The following is a 20,124-nucleotide window of genomic DNA, read 5'->3' on the forward strand; positions in this document are numbered from 1 at the left end:
TCTTTCTTGTAGACAATGAAATTAATTCGGTATTATTTACATTTTTGTTCAGTGTTTATTTGGAGCAACCTTGTCTTCTACGGTATGTAATAAAAAGTCCATGTTTCAGCTTTCCTGTTTCATGGTGAAAACAACAGGGGCTCGAGGGTTTAAGCACAGAAGAAAGAGCGTTTGGGGAAACCCCCACTTTATATCTGATAGCAGATGTACAATTGTGACACAGCATTACAAAAATAGTTTTCTATTCTCTCTGTTATTCCCCCACTTGCACTTCGTTTGCAGCTCACAGAAAAGATTCCGGCAGTGCCCGGAATGCATCAAAAGCTTTGAGGAAAAACTCTATTTAAATAATCGGCTTATCTAAACAAGTGCAAGGAGCGAATTGCCTTTCTTGTTTTCAGTCGGGTAGTTTTCCTGCAACTTATGTTAAGATTTACTAAAACATTTTTCAGTCTAGTAACCATTTTTGAAATGCGACAGGGCGGCATTATGACGAATCTTCTAATGTAATAAATATTCATTTCAAAGGGACATGTTTATATTATACTACATAAATACACAACCTTTAATAACAGACCAGCACGTTTAGCTAAAACCCCACACTATAGCTACATACAATAGAACTACATACAATAAAGTATAAAGTACACTGTTCTGTTGTGTGATTGAGAGAGAAACCAGTTTTAAATGTAAGCTGGTTGCATGTATTGCGTGCATTACTTATTTAAGTGTAATCCTGCATTTTTACTTCAGTGTAAGTTACAGAAATATCAATAATAATTTGTTAAGAAAACAACACTACTGTCAGGGAAATCACTCTTTTTTAATGCTGTGGTAAAAGGCTGCTAGGTTTTAGCATTTCAACTACAATGCTTCTTTACACTGCGGGGCTCTGTCTTCTTCAATCTAAACTACTGTCATCAGCCAACGCCTGCAATAGGACTGATGAAGAGGTTTGCTAATACTGGAAGGAATGTGTACAACAGGGCAGTTTCCTAATTCAAACATAAAGAAATAAGGTCATTGTGAAATGTGTGTATGTGTTTTCACTGGATACAATAAAGATTCAATTTCATTATTAAATCATTTCCACCCTTCGAAAAATGTATGTTCGTTTACATTCCCCTACGCTAAGTGCAATCCTTCCTGAGGGCTTCAGCTACCCAGTAACCATGTCTCTTCCACGACAGTTGGTAATATCACTCAAAACAATAGCATTTACGGACAATATTAGACGTTTTGCATTAAGTGCATGGCAAAAGTGATTTTAGAACCATTAAGCTTCACAGACTGGGAAAAATGCTGTGTTTCTCACTGGCCATCCCGTCATGTTTTCATTGTGAAAAAAGAGGGTTAAATCGTACAGAGGATGCCTGTGTAAAACTGGTCTATGCTTGGTAGGGTTTTTTCTGCTAAATGCTAAGCTATCGGAGTTATACAAGAAGAGAAAGGACAAGCACAGTGCACGGTATAACACATGGCTTATCATCAGTGGAAACGAGTTATACTTTTTGATGTTGGTATTTTTGGTACGCATGTTATGTTTGAATTTCATTGAATATATAACCCAGGTGGTGTTGCATCGATGGTTTCACAGTGGCCAATCAGCACTGACTCTCATATAAGCACCCAGGTGAAGAGCAGGTTGAGAGAGAGAGAGAGAGAGAGAGAGAGAGAGAGAGAGAGAGAGAGAGAGAGAGAGAGAGAGAGAGAGAGAGAGAGAGAGAGAGGATATGCCATGGCTCAACTGAAAAATGTATTTTACAAGTTAGTTTTCACCTCTAGTGGCAGAACCACGAGTGAGGTCAGAGAGTTCAGGCTAAGGGATCCCTGAGTGGCTCACCTGGTAGAAGGCTGCTGTGTGATAAGCACGGTGAGTCATTGGCTCTTGTGCTGTCGTGGGTTAAGGAGAAAAAAACCGTCAGGGACTGTTTCTCCGTATCGCGCTACAGCGAACCCTGCTGGTCAGGTGCCCAGTGAGCCTAGTGGGTGAAGGGTTTGTTTTTCAACATGAAAATGAATCTAAACACACAGCCAGACTAAACCTCAATTACTTAAATCAGAAAGAAGTTGCCTGACATTAACCCCATTGAAATTTTATGGGATGAGCTTGACAGGAGAGTGAAAAAAAGAGCACAACCACCAACTATGCTCTGGGAGATGATTCGGACCAAATGGACAAAAATAGAGGGCTCATACAGTGCTAAAGTTGTGGACAGAACCCTGGAGCATGTGCAGCTGTGATTGCTAACAAGGTGGGATATTTTGATGAGAAAAGTTTGCAGTGAACATATCCTCTTGGATTTTCTTTTGAGAAGGTTACTATATTTCCATATAAATCAATAGTTTCTTCTATTCTTAGTTGTATTTCAGTAAAATAAAGGTTGACTGCCAGTATGTGTGTGTGTGTGTGTGTGTGTGTGTGTGTGTGTAATTTATAAACTGTCACAGAAACCCGAGAAGGATTTGTTTTCCTGCAACTCACTGAAGAGGCCCATCTATTATTTTTTATAATACATGGATACCCTTGTGATGCTAATATTAAAGAAGACGAGGTTCAGCAGTACAGCTTTTTTTTTTTTTTTTTTTTTTTTTTTTTTAAACGTAGTGTTTCAGTGCTGTACAGACGTTATATGTCATTATCAGCTTTATTTGAATGGTTGCCTTTACCTTGTTTTAATTTCCTGTTCCTCTCCAGTTTCTCTGAGATATGAATGTACCAGCTTTACATAATTTTTTTTTTTGTTAACGTATTCTCATTTTGTTGATCATTAATAAACATTTCTGTACTGTGGGTGTTGCTGAGTGATTGAAAACGAGACATTTTGTGTTTAAATTAAAAGTGATGGTCTGGAGGAGTCGCATGGGTCAAAGTTCAAGTATTTGCCTCTAGAGCAGGGGTGGGCAATCCTGGTCCTGGAGGGCCGGTGTCCCTCCTGGCTTTTGTTCCAACTGTGCTCTAAATTACTTAATTAGACCAATAATTGGTAATAATCAGTACAATTAAGTAATTTAGAGCACAGTTGGAAAAAAAGCCAGGAGGGACACCGGCCCTCCAGGACCAGGATTGCCCACCCCTGCTCTAGAGGATGCTCAGGATGCAAATATAGCCTTCATCCATATATATATATATATATTAGTAAAGTATTTAGGCCTTTACAGCCGGAGTCTGTGATGTTTTTCAGGTTAGTGTCTGTCCCTTTAATTATACACGGTATGCTGGACGTACTCTTTAAACGCCGTGGCGTAAGTTTATTAACAAAAGAAACAGAAAACAAAGCCTAGCCCTTCTTTGGGCACTAACTAAACAGGAGGCTGTTATCCCTATCTAACACAGGGCAGACTAAGCCTATTCCCCTGTTTAAATTAAGACTACCGTTAAACCAATCCAAATCACAATCCAATAGTTTCGTTATCAGAACCCGTACCTTTGTTTTGTTACCAGGAAAACACTTCTTTTCAAACACTCGTATCCACTACTCAGTTCTGTTTTCCACTCCAAACACCCAACCCAGAACATTTCCCCTGTAGCATTTTTATTCCCCAACTTAATCAGTCGCAGCTGATTATTCATTACCCTACATTGACCAATCAATGAAGCAATATAGGAGACCTTTACCAAGATGGCCTCTTGGTAACTTCAGCTTTACAAAGATGGAGTGTCTTCTAATCCCCAGGGTCCTAAAGCCTCCAAATTAATGTTTGGTACATATACATCATCACAATATGGACTGGAGAGGAGAGTCATAGTGCAAAATATTTGACCTGAGGGAAGACTATTGTTACTGACAGGGGGTTATAATTGCACCCTGGAGGGGCACTTAATTTTCCACTATGGCAACAGTTTTTTTTTATTTTTGCTCCTATGATGAGGTTTTAACCAATCGTGTGTGTGTGTGTGTGTGTGTGTGTGTGTGTGTGTGTGTGTGTGTGTGTGTGTGTGTGTGTGAATCCAGTTGTATAGAAATGGTTAAAAATGATTAGGAAATGAAAATGTCACCTGGAAATTGAATCTACTTTGACAGATACAGTCATTTAAGCTCATAAAGGAAGGACATCACTTGAGGAAGGAACGTAGTAATACCTCAAAACACACGTGCCTAAGACACGGGGAAGATATCCTTCATTTGGCAAAGTCAAGAGGACTAATGACACATGAAGTGTCCTATTGTAATGTTACACAAACTATCAGTAAAATACAGAACAATGTCATTTACTACAGTAAAGTCAATTCATACCAAAAGCCCACAGGAATGCTGAGACAAACCAGATAGCAGAACCTGTGTGGGAAGTCTATGGAATGAATGGGAGTATATTCAGAATGAGTGAGGTGGAGGGTGGAGGGTGGAGTTTTTAATTCACTTGGTTATCAACACTGCCAGAAAGTTGCATGGCTGTCAGAAAGGCCAGGGAAGCAAGGGTACTGAATCAAGTAAGTAACGTATGTGAGGTTCCGGCTCTCTAGCAAGTCAAAACTGATCTACAGTAAACCCCCGAAGAACTCAAACATCCTCCCTGATAATGCAAGGGACACAGCCCCAAGAAACGAGACGGTTAATCCAGCTATAGCCTGCGGTCAGCTAATTCAGCACAAGCCTTTGCTGTTAAAACAGCCTGTCCAAAACGAATGATGAGAGAAAAGAAGAAAATCAAGACCTGTCCCCATAGTCTGAGGCAGAGTCATTATCAAGCTGTTGAAGATGGATGCTGGTGTCAGCAACTTTATAAAACACTTTGGTTTTCTAATGTACAGGTTAAATCAATGAAGCCATATTTCCGAATGCAACAGCATAAAATCCAGGCTGTAAACAATAACAATAAAACAGTGTGTTTTTACACACAAATAATACATTTTAAATAATAATTGAACAAATAATATAATACACACAGGGGCGGGGTGTATCCCGTCACAGGCCCCCATGAGCCGTGCGCGCGGAGCAGCTGTGAATAGGGTTTCTGTGTTTTTCAGCTGTGGTTTAGGTTTTTATTTGTTGTTAAATATATTAACTAAGGTTTTTTTTGTTTTTTTTTTAGCTCTTTGAATTAACTAACACTCCTTAGTTATTTTATAAATTGATCTGTGAGCTGGAAAACGTATAGCTTCACCGCATCTCCTTGTTTATTTTTAGGACTTGAACTTTTTGGTTTTTATTTTTTTCTGAATCTCTACCTCCCTTTAAATGTTAATTAGTAGTTGTTAAGATGTCTCTGCATCCGAATAAAGAGAAAACTATTCATTACAAATGGGTTTAAGATTTTTTTTTTCTTTTGCTACAAATCAAGGCTATTTTAAAGGATGGACTTGCTTTCTATCAGTGTGCACTCCGTACTGGTTATTTATGCTAAAAAGAAAATCTGTCTGGACAGCTCTGTTGAACAAAACCCAGCAAGAATAAAATGCAATTAGGATCAGCGATGAGCAATTAGTGTAATTTGTCACCTCTGTTTAAAATAACAAAAGACGAAACAGAATTAGACTCAGTCAAAATATGAAGGTAAAAACAGGTGGCATTGTTTTGTAGTTAACAGCTTTTTCTGAGTGTAATTAGGAAACAGAATCTGCTCAAAATTAGTTTAAAGGGACTTCATGTGATCAAAAATAAAATCAGAAAACTTCAAGCCCTTACTTTATACATTGACCGGTAAACTGGAAAATCTCTAAATTTACCGGTTAATGTATAGACATGACCGATATATTAATGTATAGACATGACCGATATATTAATGTATAGACATGACCGATATATTAATGTATAGACATGACCGATATATTAATGTATAGACATGACCAAATGCAAAGTACTGTTGCCACGAGCTGTGCTTCAAACTACATGCAATGTGTCTAAAACCCCAGTTACACTATCATGATATGCAATGTGTCTAAAACCCCAGTTACACCATCATGACATGCAATGTGTCTAAAACCCCAGTTACACTATCATGATATGCAATGTGTCTAAAACCCCAGTTACACTATCATGACATGCAATGTGTCTAAAACCCCAGTTACACCATCATGACATGCAATGTGTCTAAAACCCCAGTTACACCATCATGACATGCAATGTGTCTAAAACCCCAGTTACACTATCATGATATGCAATGTGTCTAAAACCCCAGTTACACTATCATGATATGCAATGTGTCTAAAACCCCAGTTACACCATCATGACATCTGACACCGCAGTCACACTGTGTTGAAACAATCTGCAAGACAAACAATGTGCATTCACATGGAAAAAAACATTAGACGAGAAGATACTGCCTTAATGTTCAGAAGAATGAAAACAGAAGAAGATGACTCGCCTTGTTTATACCATCACCTTATACACTTGTGCAGTTCATCATAAATTGGATGCTTGTGGAAACATTCAATTTAGACAAATGTGAATGGTTGTTCTTGTATGCGCATGCAGAACCAAACCAAGCCCAAGCCTGAACAACACAACGCAAGCAGACAGAGTTTTCTGAAGCTTTTATTGAGGTGGATCACAACACATGGTTTTCATGAATTTGAAATTGATGGGGAACTACAGAAATTACACATATTGCATTGGTAAAAACATTTTGAATTATGGACTAATTCCCACAATGTATACTTTTGTTATTAATAATTAAAAATGTTTTGTTTGTTTTTGTAATAAAGCATTAAAGTGGAAGTTACACACTAGTAACAACACTAATGAATGATTTTACACATGTGCAAGAACAAGGGTCTGAAGATGGAAAGTTTGCCCACAAGGTACGGCTAAAAATGAAACATTTTTAGTAAGATGGAACCACTGTAGAGTATATAGGGCTGCAACAACTGCTGATTGGAGGGACAGTCGATTTGTAAAATTAGTTGTCGATTAGATGGCTTTGTTTTTGTATGGTATTTTTTATAAAGCTGTGCCACAGAGCTGTACTGCGGTGATCTGCTGCTCCACGATTCCTTTTCCACTGCTGTTCTGTTACAATTTAGCACAGTCTAGTATGATTTAAACCAGCGGTTCTCAAACTATGGGGAGTGAGCCAGTGGAGGCACGAGCTACGTGTCAGGTTTTTTTTTTTTAAAAAGAAAGGTTTGGTGATTTAAAAAAAATAATAATAAAATAACGCAAATAAAAAATAAAATAATATTGCAAATATCTTTTGTTTCTCTCCTTAACGTTTCATTCCTGAACAATCGTGGCACGTCAGACATATGCTGTGTGTTTTTTTTTTCACTCAAATTGTAAACTACAAGATAAGATTATCAGCAGAGTGTACAGAGAGAAACAGCTTACAACAGAATTGGATCGTGTTGTGACAAAGGGAGGAAAACTTACCCACAAGACAAAGACGGTAGCAGCGGAGGTTCCAGCAAAACGCAGAAGCCAAAAATATGAGGAAGTTTATTTAAAACCTGGATTTACGTGGAGCGGGTCCAGCAGTGTGCCAAGGCCTCAGTGTGTGTTGTATGTGGAGAGGTTCTGTGTGCCAAGACCTCAAATGTGTGATGTATGTGGAGAGGTTCTGTGTGCCAAGGCCTCGAATGTGTGATGTATGTGGAGAGGTTCTGTGTGCCAAGGCCTCAGTGTGTGTTGTATGTGGAGAGGTTCTGTGTGCCAAGGCCTCGAATGTGTGATGTATGTGGAGAGGTTCTGTGTGCCAAGGCCTCAGTGTGTGTTGTGTGTGGAGAGGTTCTGGCAAATGACAGTATGTGGCCCTGTAAACTACACCGGCATCTGGAAACTAGACACCCAACTTTAGCATCTAAAATCGGTGACTTTTTTCAGAGGAAGCTGAATGAGAACGCAAAAAAATAACGCTGAAGTGTACTCTTATTCTAACTATATTAATCACAGCCCTTCTACTTTATTACTCAATATCTTGCAACATATAGGATTGTCATTTCAATGGGGAGGCGCAATTGTTTTTGTTCTTAGCAAAGGGAGGCTCACTATGACAACGTTTGAGAACCCCTGATTTACACTAACCCAAGTCACTGCTAGTAAACAAACAAAAAGCCTGAACTTCTTTTTATCCTCCACTCCTGTAATTATAAAAATTCTCCATGCCGTCTCTATGCAGTCCCTTTCCATGCTCACTGTTACTTTCACTCTTAAGACAAAAGCTTACCTAGAAATAATATACATTTGATTATCTTAGCAACGTAGTCTCCTTGCATGGTATGTTAGGGGTTCTTCTTGGGGACTCCAAGCATGCAGGTTTAACCCCTCACGCGGTCAGCAAGTACATTCTCCTTAGAAAAACATTTTGTTCAACAACACCTTTGTGACTCGAGCAAAAGGAACATGTGATTATGTCTACAAAAACTAAAGCTGAAATTATTTTCGAATTTATAGAAGAGGATAATAAAAAGAAAACTTCCAACAGCAAGAAAAGCTCCATGAAAAAGTACTTGAAAGGAAAGCATCGTTCTAAACTGCCAACGCACGCCTCGAACTCAAGAACATCTGCTAGGTGGCAACACTCTGTCTCTGAATTTACCCAGAAACCACCGGCACAGAAACCAGACATAAGGGTATGTGCCAGCTTTTCTCATACAGATAAACACAGTACTTTCTCGTTTGTATTTTGTACCAGCTAGTTAAACTGGTTTAGGCTTTTGATTTGTAAAAAAAAGTTGTGATAAAAAAAAGCATTTATTAATAAAGCTAATATCAATGTGTATCTAACTGATTTACATTCACTTTAATACATTAAAGAGATATAGATTTTTGTGGGTTGAATTAAAACAAAATAAACCCAAAAGCTACTGCAGAGAGCACAACACTGTAGCACCTGAAAGACATTACAGTCAAATAGTCTACTAGTTAAATCTACAAGCCCACTGCAACATTGCTAGCATTACAAATTGATGCAGAGTAGGGTCAAATAACTTTAAAATTAACAATAGAACATTTTTAAATGTTCCATTAGATAAGTTCATTTCTGTAAATATACCCTCTTGTCCTTTACTGTAGGGTTTGCAAATTTACTGGAAGGTATTTAGACCCCACCAACCCACACAAAATTGTCTTTCACCATAAAAGGCAAATGCAACTGTGTTTTTTTCCCGTCTCCTTCCCTCTGGCAGAAATGTTACCTTTGCTCCTCCGACGGCCCCTGTGGTGCTCTGTGTAGAACTTGAGTGGGGTCTCGTCGTCTGCCTCCGACCCCGAGCCTCCCATCTTGCCGAACACAGCCCTGCCTGGGGAGAGCAGCAAACAACACTGCATCAGTACAGTACACTGCTCAGCCCTGCCTGGAGAGAGCAGCAAACAACACTGCATTAATACAGTACACTGCTCAGCTCTGCCTGGAGAGAGCAGCAAACACTGCATTAGTACAGTACACTGCTGAGCCCTGCCTGGAGAGAGCAGAAAACAATACTGCATTAGTACAGTACACTGCTCAGCCCTGTCTGGAGAGAGCAGCAAACACTGCATTAGTACAGTACACTGCTCAGCCCTGCCTGGAGAGAGCAGCAAGCAACACTGCATTAGTACAGTACACTGCTGAGCCCTGCCTGGAGAGAGCAGCAAACACTGCATCAGTACAGTACACTGCTGAGCCCTGCCTGGAGAGAGCAGCAAACACTGCATCAGTACAGTACACTGCTCAGCCCTGCCTGGAGAGAGCAGCAAGCAACACTGCATTAGTACAGTACACTGCTCAGGTTCCCCAGTGTGACAGGTACTCTACCACATTAACCACACTCTCCAAAGGACCAGGGTTTATAAGAGGGACATTTTGCCTATAAGTAACGGTGAAAATGTAATATTTATTATGGACGTTATTTCATCTTATATCTTTTGATTGCCACATTCTTATTTTTTCTATGTGTTCTGAATCCTATGTACCATTGTGGGACATATTCCCTGAATATGATAATACCTGTCACAAAGACGGCCGGAGTGGGTGGCGTCAGACCAGAGCCAGGGAAATAAACAGAGACTTGGTGTTTTGGTGATCGCGCTCAGCATTTAATAACAGAACAGAAAATAAAAGGTTTGAAACACAAAACACGGGACACGGCACTTGCGCCAAAATAAATAGACAAACAAAACGTACTAAACACTTAACAAACGGTGCACAGAGAGACAAACAAACACGGTGAGTACAAACACTTTTAGATTTCACTTTACTTTCCTTTACTTTCCTCCTTCTCCTCACCCGTTCTCCACTCTCGAACACCCAACCCCGACTGCAAGAAATGTGCGTCTATATATACTATTGTGCTGGGATTCAATTACTAATTAATTATTCACTTGAATCCCAGCACGTGAATTAATTCTGTGCAACCCCGTGTTCACATATTACATTTAACCAGCACGTGAAGTGATTTGTGCTCTCCTCGTGCCTAGATACAAATCTACACTTTTTAAATACACGTGAAACACAGACCCGTTTATATCCCGTGTACCAATCTATACACCAACATTTACACACGCACGCAACATACAACACATAACACACAAATGCACACAGGGGCGGGGCACATTGCCACATACCTGAATGTGTATTAATGATATAACTGGACTAATTAATGAAACTGCTGTGTCTTAGGGAAAAAAGCAAACTGCTGTGTCTTAAGAAAAGGGCCTCTTGGTTCCTGGCAGGAATACTGAACTATGTGACCTACTGATTAGAGGACCGGCACCTGAGCTGGATTAGGCTGAGTGGACAGTTGAATTATCTACAGATAATTCACACGTGCAACAACAATTGTTTTGACGCAAGGAAGACATAAACTAACGATGTCCCAGTGGAAAAGAACATTAAAACATCAAATGACTGTGAGTTTAAAAAAAGGCAAGATACACAAATGATCTCATGAAAGTGGCTATCTAGCAGAGTGAAAAAGACTATAAATATCCAAGCAAAACTCAACATTTTGCGCTCCACATCGGAAACTAAACAAGGTCCTGTCACTCTACTAAGCAAAGCTGAAACTCCGGGACTCGGAATAGGGAATCTAGACGGGACTCTGCCTGAAAACAGACCCAAGACAAGGAAGCAAGCTGCAAGCGAGTCAACGACCACAAGCAACGAGACTGAGGCCCGGCTGCAGGACTGCCGTAAAACTTACAGCGACTTATCAGACAAACCAGTCTAGGTCTGCTGTACACCTAAAACCACAGTATCCAAAAGAAACTGTGCCCTGCTACCTGTGTAGCTAAAAGATTCAGCGAAGAGGACAGAGCGGACGGGCGGTGTTGTTTATCCTATACCGAGGACCAGAATGACAGCATGAAGCATGTGAATAGAGATCTAATATAAACGCTGTCTCAAATAATCACCGGTCTCCAATACGCACCGGGTCTGCTGGCAAATATTGTGAATAAACACCAGAGGCATTTAATTGAAGTTTTACGGTAGGTCCACAATTTGACTACATTTAAAGTCATTTTTCCATCCATTTTTTTTCAACAATATTACCTTTAAACAATATTATCTTTTAATATTTTTTCACATCTCATAATGCTGAAGAACATACCTAAGACAAAAGTCACTTTTAAAAATTCCCATCTTATAGACCCTTATCCATATGCAGGGGTGGCCTTCGCCTATATGGAACTTCACAAAAGATGGATGAACCATTTATTTGAATCTAATACACAGCATCTGCCTTGTGATAGATGGGCCCTATTCACAAAGCATTAACCCACGTTTAAAGATCTTCAGTTAATCTTTCCACCGCTGCTGTTGTGTAACAATGGCAACTAATTTCATGGGATACGGATGGGATATCAGAAGGCTGCCAGAGTTCTTGAATTGTGTCTGCATCTTCAGTTTCAACAGTGAAAGTCAAATTCTAACTCTTTACAAAAAAAATATACAGCACGTTATATTTGAAGAAAGATGATTTCCAGAAAGTTTTATAAGAATTCTACTCTGATATCAGCGTTGCGTTTCTTCTGAATTGGAATTTGAAATCAGTCACTGTAGTATCTGAAGAGATTCAAATTTCAAGCAAAAATGAGACTGATGTGACCACATGCAGCAATGCGTTTTAAAAAGAGCCCACAGTGGTAGGCACTAGGCACTATACAATGAAAGGGCCTCTGGGGTGGCAGTAAAAAGGTCAAAGAAGCCGTCAGTAAATAAATAAATGAAAATAAATAAATAAATAAATAAATAAATAACATGAAAACAGGTTCGAAAGGACGAGGGCTAGCCAATGGTCAGAAGGCAATCAGGAAATACGGTAATCCCAGACTGAACTGACAAGGAAACTATCCTTTTCCCTTATATGCAGGTGGCCAGTTTAAACAGGCTATCATGGTTTTTCAGTTCCCCTGAGGTTAGCATTAATACAGTCCAGTCACATTCTCACATGGCTGGCCTGCTGGAGGGGAATACAAAACAGAAAATGCAGGGATTTAACCCCAACCCCTGCCCCTGTACAAATCAAAATGCTATTTACAATGTGCCCTGCCACAATGCAATTAATCAAAACACTGACTCTAAACAACTCAAGAGTTGGATGTTGTGCAAATACAGCCAAGTAAATAACAAGATGAAATGATCTCTGAATATGCTCCCTGACTGTTAACATTGGGTTTCATTAACCTTGGTCAGGGAGCTGGCACACTGTCTTGGTGCAGAAGCAATCTGAGCTTGGATATTCTACACGTCCAGCTTATGATTCTATTCACAAATGGGGCTTGTTGTTCCACTAGGTCATAGTTCAAAATGTATTTAATGAAACAAGTTAACATTTTGTTAAAACACAAATACAACAAGCACTAATCCTCAACAGGATCCTTTCCTTGCAACTCTATTATTCTACATGGACGCAGCCTACGTTTTATCAGTCCAACCTGTTCAGCATTTCTTATTATCATGTACAGCATTGTGTAACATGAGGTTGGGGGGGGGGGGGGGGGTAGATCACATGACCTAGGTACAGCCACTCACATCAGTGATAATAGAGAAGATACGTGTTTGTCAGATATATTTCCTTACTGTTAGTTCACTGAAGCCCTTGAATTTAAACGTTATGAACAGAACTATTTTCATTTATTTGAGTATGAAAACAACCAAATGAAACCTCTGCTTTAATCTTAAGTATTTGTCTTTTTTCTTGAACATGTTCAACACCTGCTACTTGTGTGGAAAAGCTGGAGATACCCGTAAGATTTACTTTGTATTCTAAATCTGGATCCCTTCTGTCAAATGACAACTACCCACTTACCCAATCTCAACCACCAGATTATACATAAACCATAAAATACTCACAGCTTATTAACTCCAAAAGTTAATAATAATAATAATAATAATAATAATAATAATAATAATAATAAAACATTTTCAAACACACTGTAGTACTGCAATAGTTTGACAAGTAATAAATCAGCAGCATTCAAAAAAGTCAATTGAAAAACCTCTTTAGTTTAGTTAAATTCAGAAAAAAAAGAAAATCCCCAAAATAGTTTGAATCACCCTTTCACGTTCATGCTGCTGACTTGAGAACCTTCCTGTAGCCCCGAATACACCCGCCACCGCTTTCTCACTAAACTTACACTTCATTCGGCAACTCCTCCTTTAGCTTCCAGTCGTTTCTTATCTAGCCTCCAACTGCAGCTGATTGGGTGCTGACAACATGTTCCTGTTTAGGCAGGGATAAGAAGTATTTTTTCTTCAGCACAGTCCTACATTTGAACCCATTACACGTGCAGCAGTGAAACAACATTCGCTTCCACAGATTTAACAGACATGTCTGGAAGAACGGCTTTTGGTGTTCGAGCAATTAAGACCAAACGGTGACCCTGCTTGTGTAAACAGTTGCTGTCATCTTATGTTTACTACTGAGCATACGACTGAAAGAGCGCACGCATTATCATTATCTCTATTACAATCCTAAATGATACAGACATGTATCGACACACAGTGGAATTCATGAGTGCACTGCACAGATAGGGTCATGCCCATGGTGTTTTAAAAGCCAGCGTAAGTTATGGTGTTTGGAGAGACTCTTGTTTTTTTTAATCTTGATAATGCTCAGTAGTATTGATCCCTGTAAACCAAATAGCGGCTCCTTTGATTAAGCTGCATGCTGTAAAAGCATTAATAGTGCAGGGAACTTGCTACCAAATCAAACCAAACCAAAAAGCAATTATTGAGTAGAATGCACATGTTCTCATTTTCAGTAACAGTCCTTATTTCAACACATATCAGTAATGATGGAAAATGTAAAATGAAAATTCCATCTGCACCGTGAAGCCATGTAAAACTGAATCTCATCCCGTTCCAGTATCAGACCGGGGCTGCATGTGTTTCCATCTGCAGGTTACAACCCATTCTACAACCATCAACAGTCAAAGATCACCTGCATTGTATCACCAGTGTTCGCGCTAGGCCGCGCCATTGCGCGAACGCCCCCTGAAATAAAAAATGTCCCGCTAAATTTCTCTTAACGCGCCCGTGTGTCCCCCTTCCCAGACCAGACGCAATACCAATACGCAGTATATTAATGCATTTTGTATTACCATGACATGTCTGACGACAGGCTAATCTTTTTTACTTGTTTGTTTACACTTGCGTTTTCATAATTAAACTCCTGTGCTTTTATTCTCCAGTCCAGTAAAATGCTCTCGCACCTCCCTGGTTACAGGCAGTTTCACAGTAAAGCCTGGACGACAACATCAGGCTTGTTAACAACATGGCCCGGTGCAAATATAACCTTGCATCCCTGTTACACCCGACCATTACTTCTGGAAGAATAAGTAATTAGCTTCGGCAGTGACTGTTGAAATGTATGCTATTATATTTGTGCTTAAAAATACTGTGAAATTCATCCGCTGTAAACGTATCTATTTGCTAGACAAAATATCTATGTCTAATATTTGGAGATATGGAGTGACCTAGCAAATGAATGGGAGAAATGTGTACTTCTGCGTACTGCAGTACAGTTTATAGACAAAGTGCAGTCGATTTGTGAAACGAAAACCACAGCATTGATTAAAACAAAACAACAAAAAAGTAGCCTACGGTAACGTTATAACATATGTGAATATTGTCTTTTCTATGACAAAAAATTCAGGGCCAAAATAATTCAATATGTGTTAAGCACCAACTGTCTCTTGGCCATTTCGCCAGTAGGCCCATAACGGCATGATAAAAAAATATATATACAGTGTATGTGATTTTATACAGCACTGTTTATAATACATCTTGCATTGAGAAAACACCACTGGAATCGGAATAAAGGAAATTATTATGTAATACAGTTCACGTGCAGTCACGGTTTTGGTAAGTAGCATTTTCAAAAACATATCATTATGTGCAGTATTAAAATATGTTAAAATATAGCAAATCCACAAAAACAACGAAATACATATTCTATATTTGACATTTTATTTTTAGTGTTCTGTGTAACACGGGCCATCGTTTAACCTTGGAATTTTTTTTTTAATACAGAGTACCTGAAGCAGATACGCGTTTATCATATCAACAACATCAACGTGTGTTGTAAAAATAAAGCAAATATTGTTTTGAAAACTGTCCAAAATACTTACTTGGGAGCTAAGAATGAAAAATACCAAGAAAAAAAATGCCATTTTTGATATGGAAATTGTCAAAATAAAGGGGCAGCTGGAAGGTAAGAATTTACCAGTCAGGACAATGGCATTTAAATACTACTATTAAACTGTCGGTAATGTGGTTTCTTCTAATGCAGCGGTTTTCAAACTGGGGTACGCGGGAAAAATTCTGAAATGGCGGACAACGCATCTTATTTAGTACCACCTGCCAATCTTTTGCAAACTTTTGTCATGTAATCAACGTTTAATCGCTAACACCAGACTGACGTGCTGTGACAGAGCATTCAGTGCACACATGACTAATTTCCATATTAAATATGTACGTTTTAATTAAGCCCTGTTGTTTAAATGTCGTATAAACGTTGGCCGGTTACTGGAGTCTGTCTTTGGAATAAAAAAAAAATACATATTTAAAAAATCTAAAAGCCTAGTTTTCATCTCATTTTGTGTGTGTTCGTGCCTGCAAATCGATATTTATTTTTTGCAATGACCCTATTAAAAGTTTATTGTAACTTAAGTACTATTGGTTAATTTAAAAATACAAAATGCATGGCCAATCAGAAACCGAAGTATTGCCATGCGGTCTAATATTACGTTACGTCTGGTGTGAGAGTAAGAGTTCTTAGTTTTCAAACCAATGAAAAAATATGGATTGTTGGCTCAATACTAGTACATTACAAGCAAAGGGTGATCAAGACGAAATACCGTCAGATTAAAAACGCCAATTTCCCTGCCATCATCAGTGATTTGTGTGGTAACAAGCAGGGAGGGACATCCATCACACTGATTGATACTAGGTAAGCGTTATTATTATTATTATTTTTTTAATTACCACTGTATGTTTTAGTCACCAAAAATTTAAAAATGCCAATAATATGTTTTCGTAATGAGGTCAGCTGTAGAGATGCGTGGATCGTGAACAAGTGTCTATGAAGATAGACAGATAGATCTCCAGGTTTGTATGCATGTGAACAAGTGTATATATAGATAAATAGATAGATCTCCAGGTTTGTATGCATGTGGACAAGTGTATATATATATAGATAAATAGTTAGATCTCCAGGTTTGTATGCATGTGAACAAGTGTCTATGTAAATAGATTGATAGATCTCCAGGTTTGTATGCATGTGAACAAGTGTCTATGTAGATAGACACATCTGCATGCATGTTGCTGGTGAAGCAGGACTGCCATGGGTTCCCTTCTTTGAGTTTCAATTGTGCAAAAACGTGCATATTGATTTTAACCACCATACTGACTCACTGCCAACTGTCTCAGTGGACTGGAGTCTTATGTGAATGGCTGCAGAGGTTCTTTTCTGAGACTCATGTGGAGTTACATTAATTATGAATCACTTTCACATTACAGTGTCTTATACCAATAACAAGAGATCACATATAGTCTTATATTGATTAAAACTAGGTTAACTTTGGAAGTGCAATAAAAACATAGCAGTCTGACATCATGTTCATGGAGGGATTCAGGATTCTGTCTGTGGGTGGTGATCTGAGTGTAAGATTGAGGCTCTGGTGGGCGATATACATATTAGAATTACAGAGAATATTTGTATTGAATAAATCATTCATAATTAAAGTAATTTCTCTAGGTGCAAGTACATTGTAATAAACATCCTTATTCCTAGTTGTGTGGGAGTTTCACAAGTTTACTCCTCTTCCTTGGTGTATAAGGAAGGCATACACCTTCCTAATACACCAAGGATTTTCCAGAACCAGGCTTTGATGTGGAAAACTACATCGGGTTTCAATGTGACTAAACCGGGCCTCTGAAAATCTGGAGGAGAGAAGGCTGTGTCAGTCAGCATTTCTCTCTTGGTCTCCTCTAGCTGCTTCCCTTTTTGCAGTTCTAGCAGTATTGCAAACCAATCTGGGTCTTTCCGTCTCTGCTGGATTACACCCAGAAGAGATGAGAAGACCAGGATCAGCTGACTCTGATCACCTTTCTTACTGGGAAGAGATGCTACTTTCACCTCCTGAGCCCCATGCTCACCAAGACCCTGGGCACTCAAAGTAAATGCCATTACACTATCTCATAGACAATTGCTTCCCCATAGCAAAACCAAACATGCCACCTGATTGGAAACAAATTCAGATAATAGTGTAAGGGCATATGTGCAAACTGGAAAAACTGCTACTATCCTTCAAAGATGAATTCCACTATTAAACACAAATGAAATCTACCAGCACAAATGTGATTCTGGGCAAAGGAGCATATCACACACGTAAACACATTTACTAGCACACAACTGCTTTCTGAAACTGCCTGGATCCAATTCAAAGTCATGACTCTCATTGACTTCATTTATATGGCTTTTAAAATTCATACTAATACTATTCTGTCCAAAATAACAAGTCAGGAGAATGCTTGTGTAATATACCTTTTGATCACAGATGATCTGCATATGAGAGTTCGCTATGTTGTATAGGCTATGTACCAGTATTATTCTGAACACTAGAACACTTTGTTTTTAGCATGCAGTACACTTATGGAAGTATCCCATAAAACGTCTCAGTTTTTAATGCAGCAATGTAAACATCTAATGACACTACTAAGGATTAGTGTTTGTAATTTAGAAATGTACCAAAGGGAGGCTGTATTGCTTGTTAGAGCTGCTGGGAGTGATAGGCTATAGTCTTGCTTTATAACAGGGAGGCTGTGTTACTTGTTAGTGCTGCTGGGAGTGATAGGCTAGTCTTGCTTTATAACAGGGAGGCTGTATTACTTGTTAGACATGAGTTGTTAAAGCTAGACTCATAACACTCAACATGAAAACCTTTTAATTAATGCCTTTTTAAACAGCCAAGGTTTCCATCAATCTTTTTTTAAGGATCGTCCTGGTCCCATCCTCCATCACCTTCACCTGGAACTTTTATTAAACACAAAAAACTACTTTACTTGACAGTAAGAGCTGACAATTCCCAAAATGACAGGAAATTGTCAGGTAAGGCTTACCTGACCCATGTTCTGACAAGGCTTTCCAGCACACACTGCTTCACTGGTACAGTAGGTGGGTTCACTTCACACAACATGTGGAGTCACCACTCTGCAGGTCAGGTGAGGTCTAAAACCACATAACAACCATGGTTGTTTTCATGTTGTCAAAGAATTATATGTGAATTGGAAATGCTAATTAGAATAGCTGGAATATTAACCCATCTGGAGTGAGACAAGTTATTTATTGTGTACTTTTCCAAGTATACAAATATTTAAAACTTGTCATAACTATTTTAGCTTTTTTCTTTCTTTTTTTGGATTTTGGTTTTGTTTATGAAGGACACAAAAACATGTGTCTGATATGGTGGAAAATAAATTTGATGTATATGTAGCATATTAATATACATAACCACTAAAGGCACATGGTGTAGAAATTTAAATGGGAGGCTACTATCTTGTGCGCACCATGTAATATCTAGTGTGCACGACTTACTGTAATATCTCGTGCTGATGAGATAGTAAGTCGTGCTGCACAAGACAGTAGCCTTCTTGTTTAATTTACACCATGTCCCTTTAGGAGTTCAGTAGTAATGAGATCATTGAAAGGAGACACATAATATGTTACACAAGCATTTTCCAACCAATCAATCCACTAACTATATAGATCTTTCATATCCATTTATGACAGTGACTCTTCTAAACTTCTAAAGGATATGTATTAGGCTGTTTAAGATAACTTTTGAATCATCAGCAACCCAGTGGTGACTCCACATGTTGTGTGACGTGAACCCACCTACTGTACCAGTGAAGCAGTGTGTGCTGGAAAGCCTTGTCAGAACGTGGGTCAGGTAAGGGTGCAGTGGCGGCCTTACCTGAAAATTCCCCTTCTTTTTCAGAATTGTCAGCTCTTACCGTCAAGCAAAACTTAGTTGTTTGTGTTTAACATTCATTATTGTTTCACTGGAAGGCTGATTTTAAAACATGATACAGTCAGCACTTGGATATCCATTTCCCAGATACGCTCACATTTTACCACCATTGTATTAAGAATAAAATCAATCCCCATTATATATATGTAACAAATGAATGCATGTACCCATCTGTAACAGGGGATGTGTTACGTGTGTGGGTAGTCATTGGAAAATACTGACACAGACACAGAGCACTGGTGTTGATACGCCGCACAGATGCGTAGATTTCATTTCAACACAGTGCTGACACTAGGGTACCAGCAATGATAGCTTTAGTGTCATATTTAATAAAGAAAACAAAACAATGCTAAAAATAAAAGTTTGCCACACAAAATGACAAGCACTAGTCCCACTAAAGGCCTGTTCACACTGCGACATTCGTCGACGGCAACAAGGAGGCAACAGATGTTGCCGGCTTGTCACCTCGTGTGACCACCCTGGGCAACATCCTGGCAACACTCCGATGACACGTCTCCCATTAGGACTGTTCTATTTTTCATGCAACATGAGGGCAATATTTTCAATACCAGCCAATCAAATTTGATAGTAGCATCACATGATGATAAGGCTCGACCAAAACGTCAGACAGACAGTGTACATGATGATGCATTCTGATTCCTGCATTTCATCCAATTAATTATATGTAGTCTATAGATATGCAATACACTGTGTATGTGGATAAGCGAAT

The 20,124-nt window shown here is 38.9% G+C and overlaps 1 protein-coding gene across 3 annotated transcripts in view; it reads right to left on the minus strand.

Annotated features, from left to right (window-relative positions):
- Positions 1–20,124, minus strand: part of LOC117396811 (astrotactin-2-like) — a 559,949-nt gene that overhangs the window by 357,056 nt on the left and 182,769 nt on the right. For 2 of the 3 annotated variants that reach the window (XM_059005716.1, XM_059005717.1), the window contains one exon: positions 9,074–9,178. The exons of the other annotated variant lie outside the window; for it this stretch is intronic. In XM_059005716.1, the coding sequence (XP_058861699.1) occupies positions 9,074–9,178 (105 nt within the window). The remainder of the gene's footprint in view (positions 1–9,073; positions 9,179–20,124) is intronic. 3 annotated transcript variants of the gene reach the window in all.

The sequence above is a fragment of the Acipenser ruthenus genome, chromosome 31 (assembly GCF_902713425.1).
Source record: "Acipenser ruthenus chromosome 31, fAciRut3.2 maternal haplotype, whole genome shotgun sequence".
NCBI lineage: Eukaryota > Metazoa > Chordata > Actinopteri > Acipenseriformes > Acipenseridae > Acipenser > Acipenser ruthenus.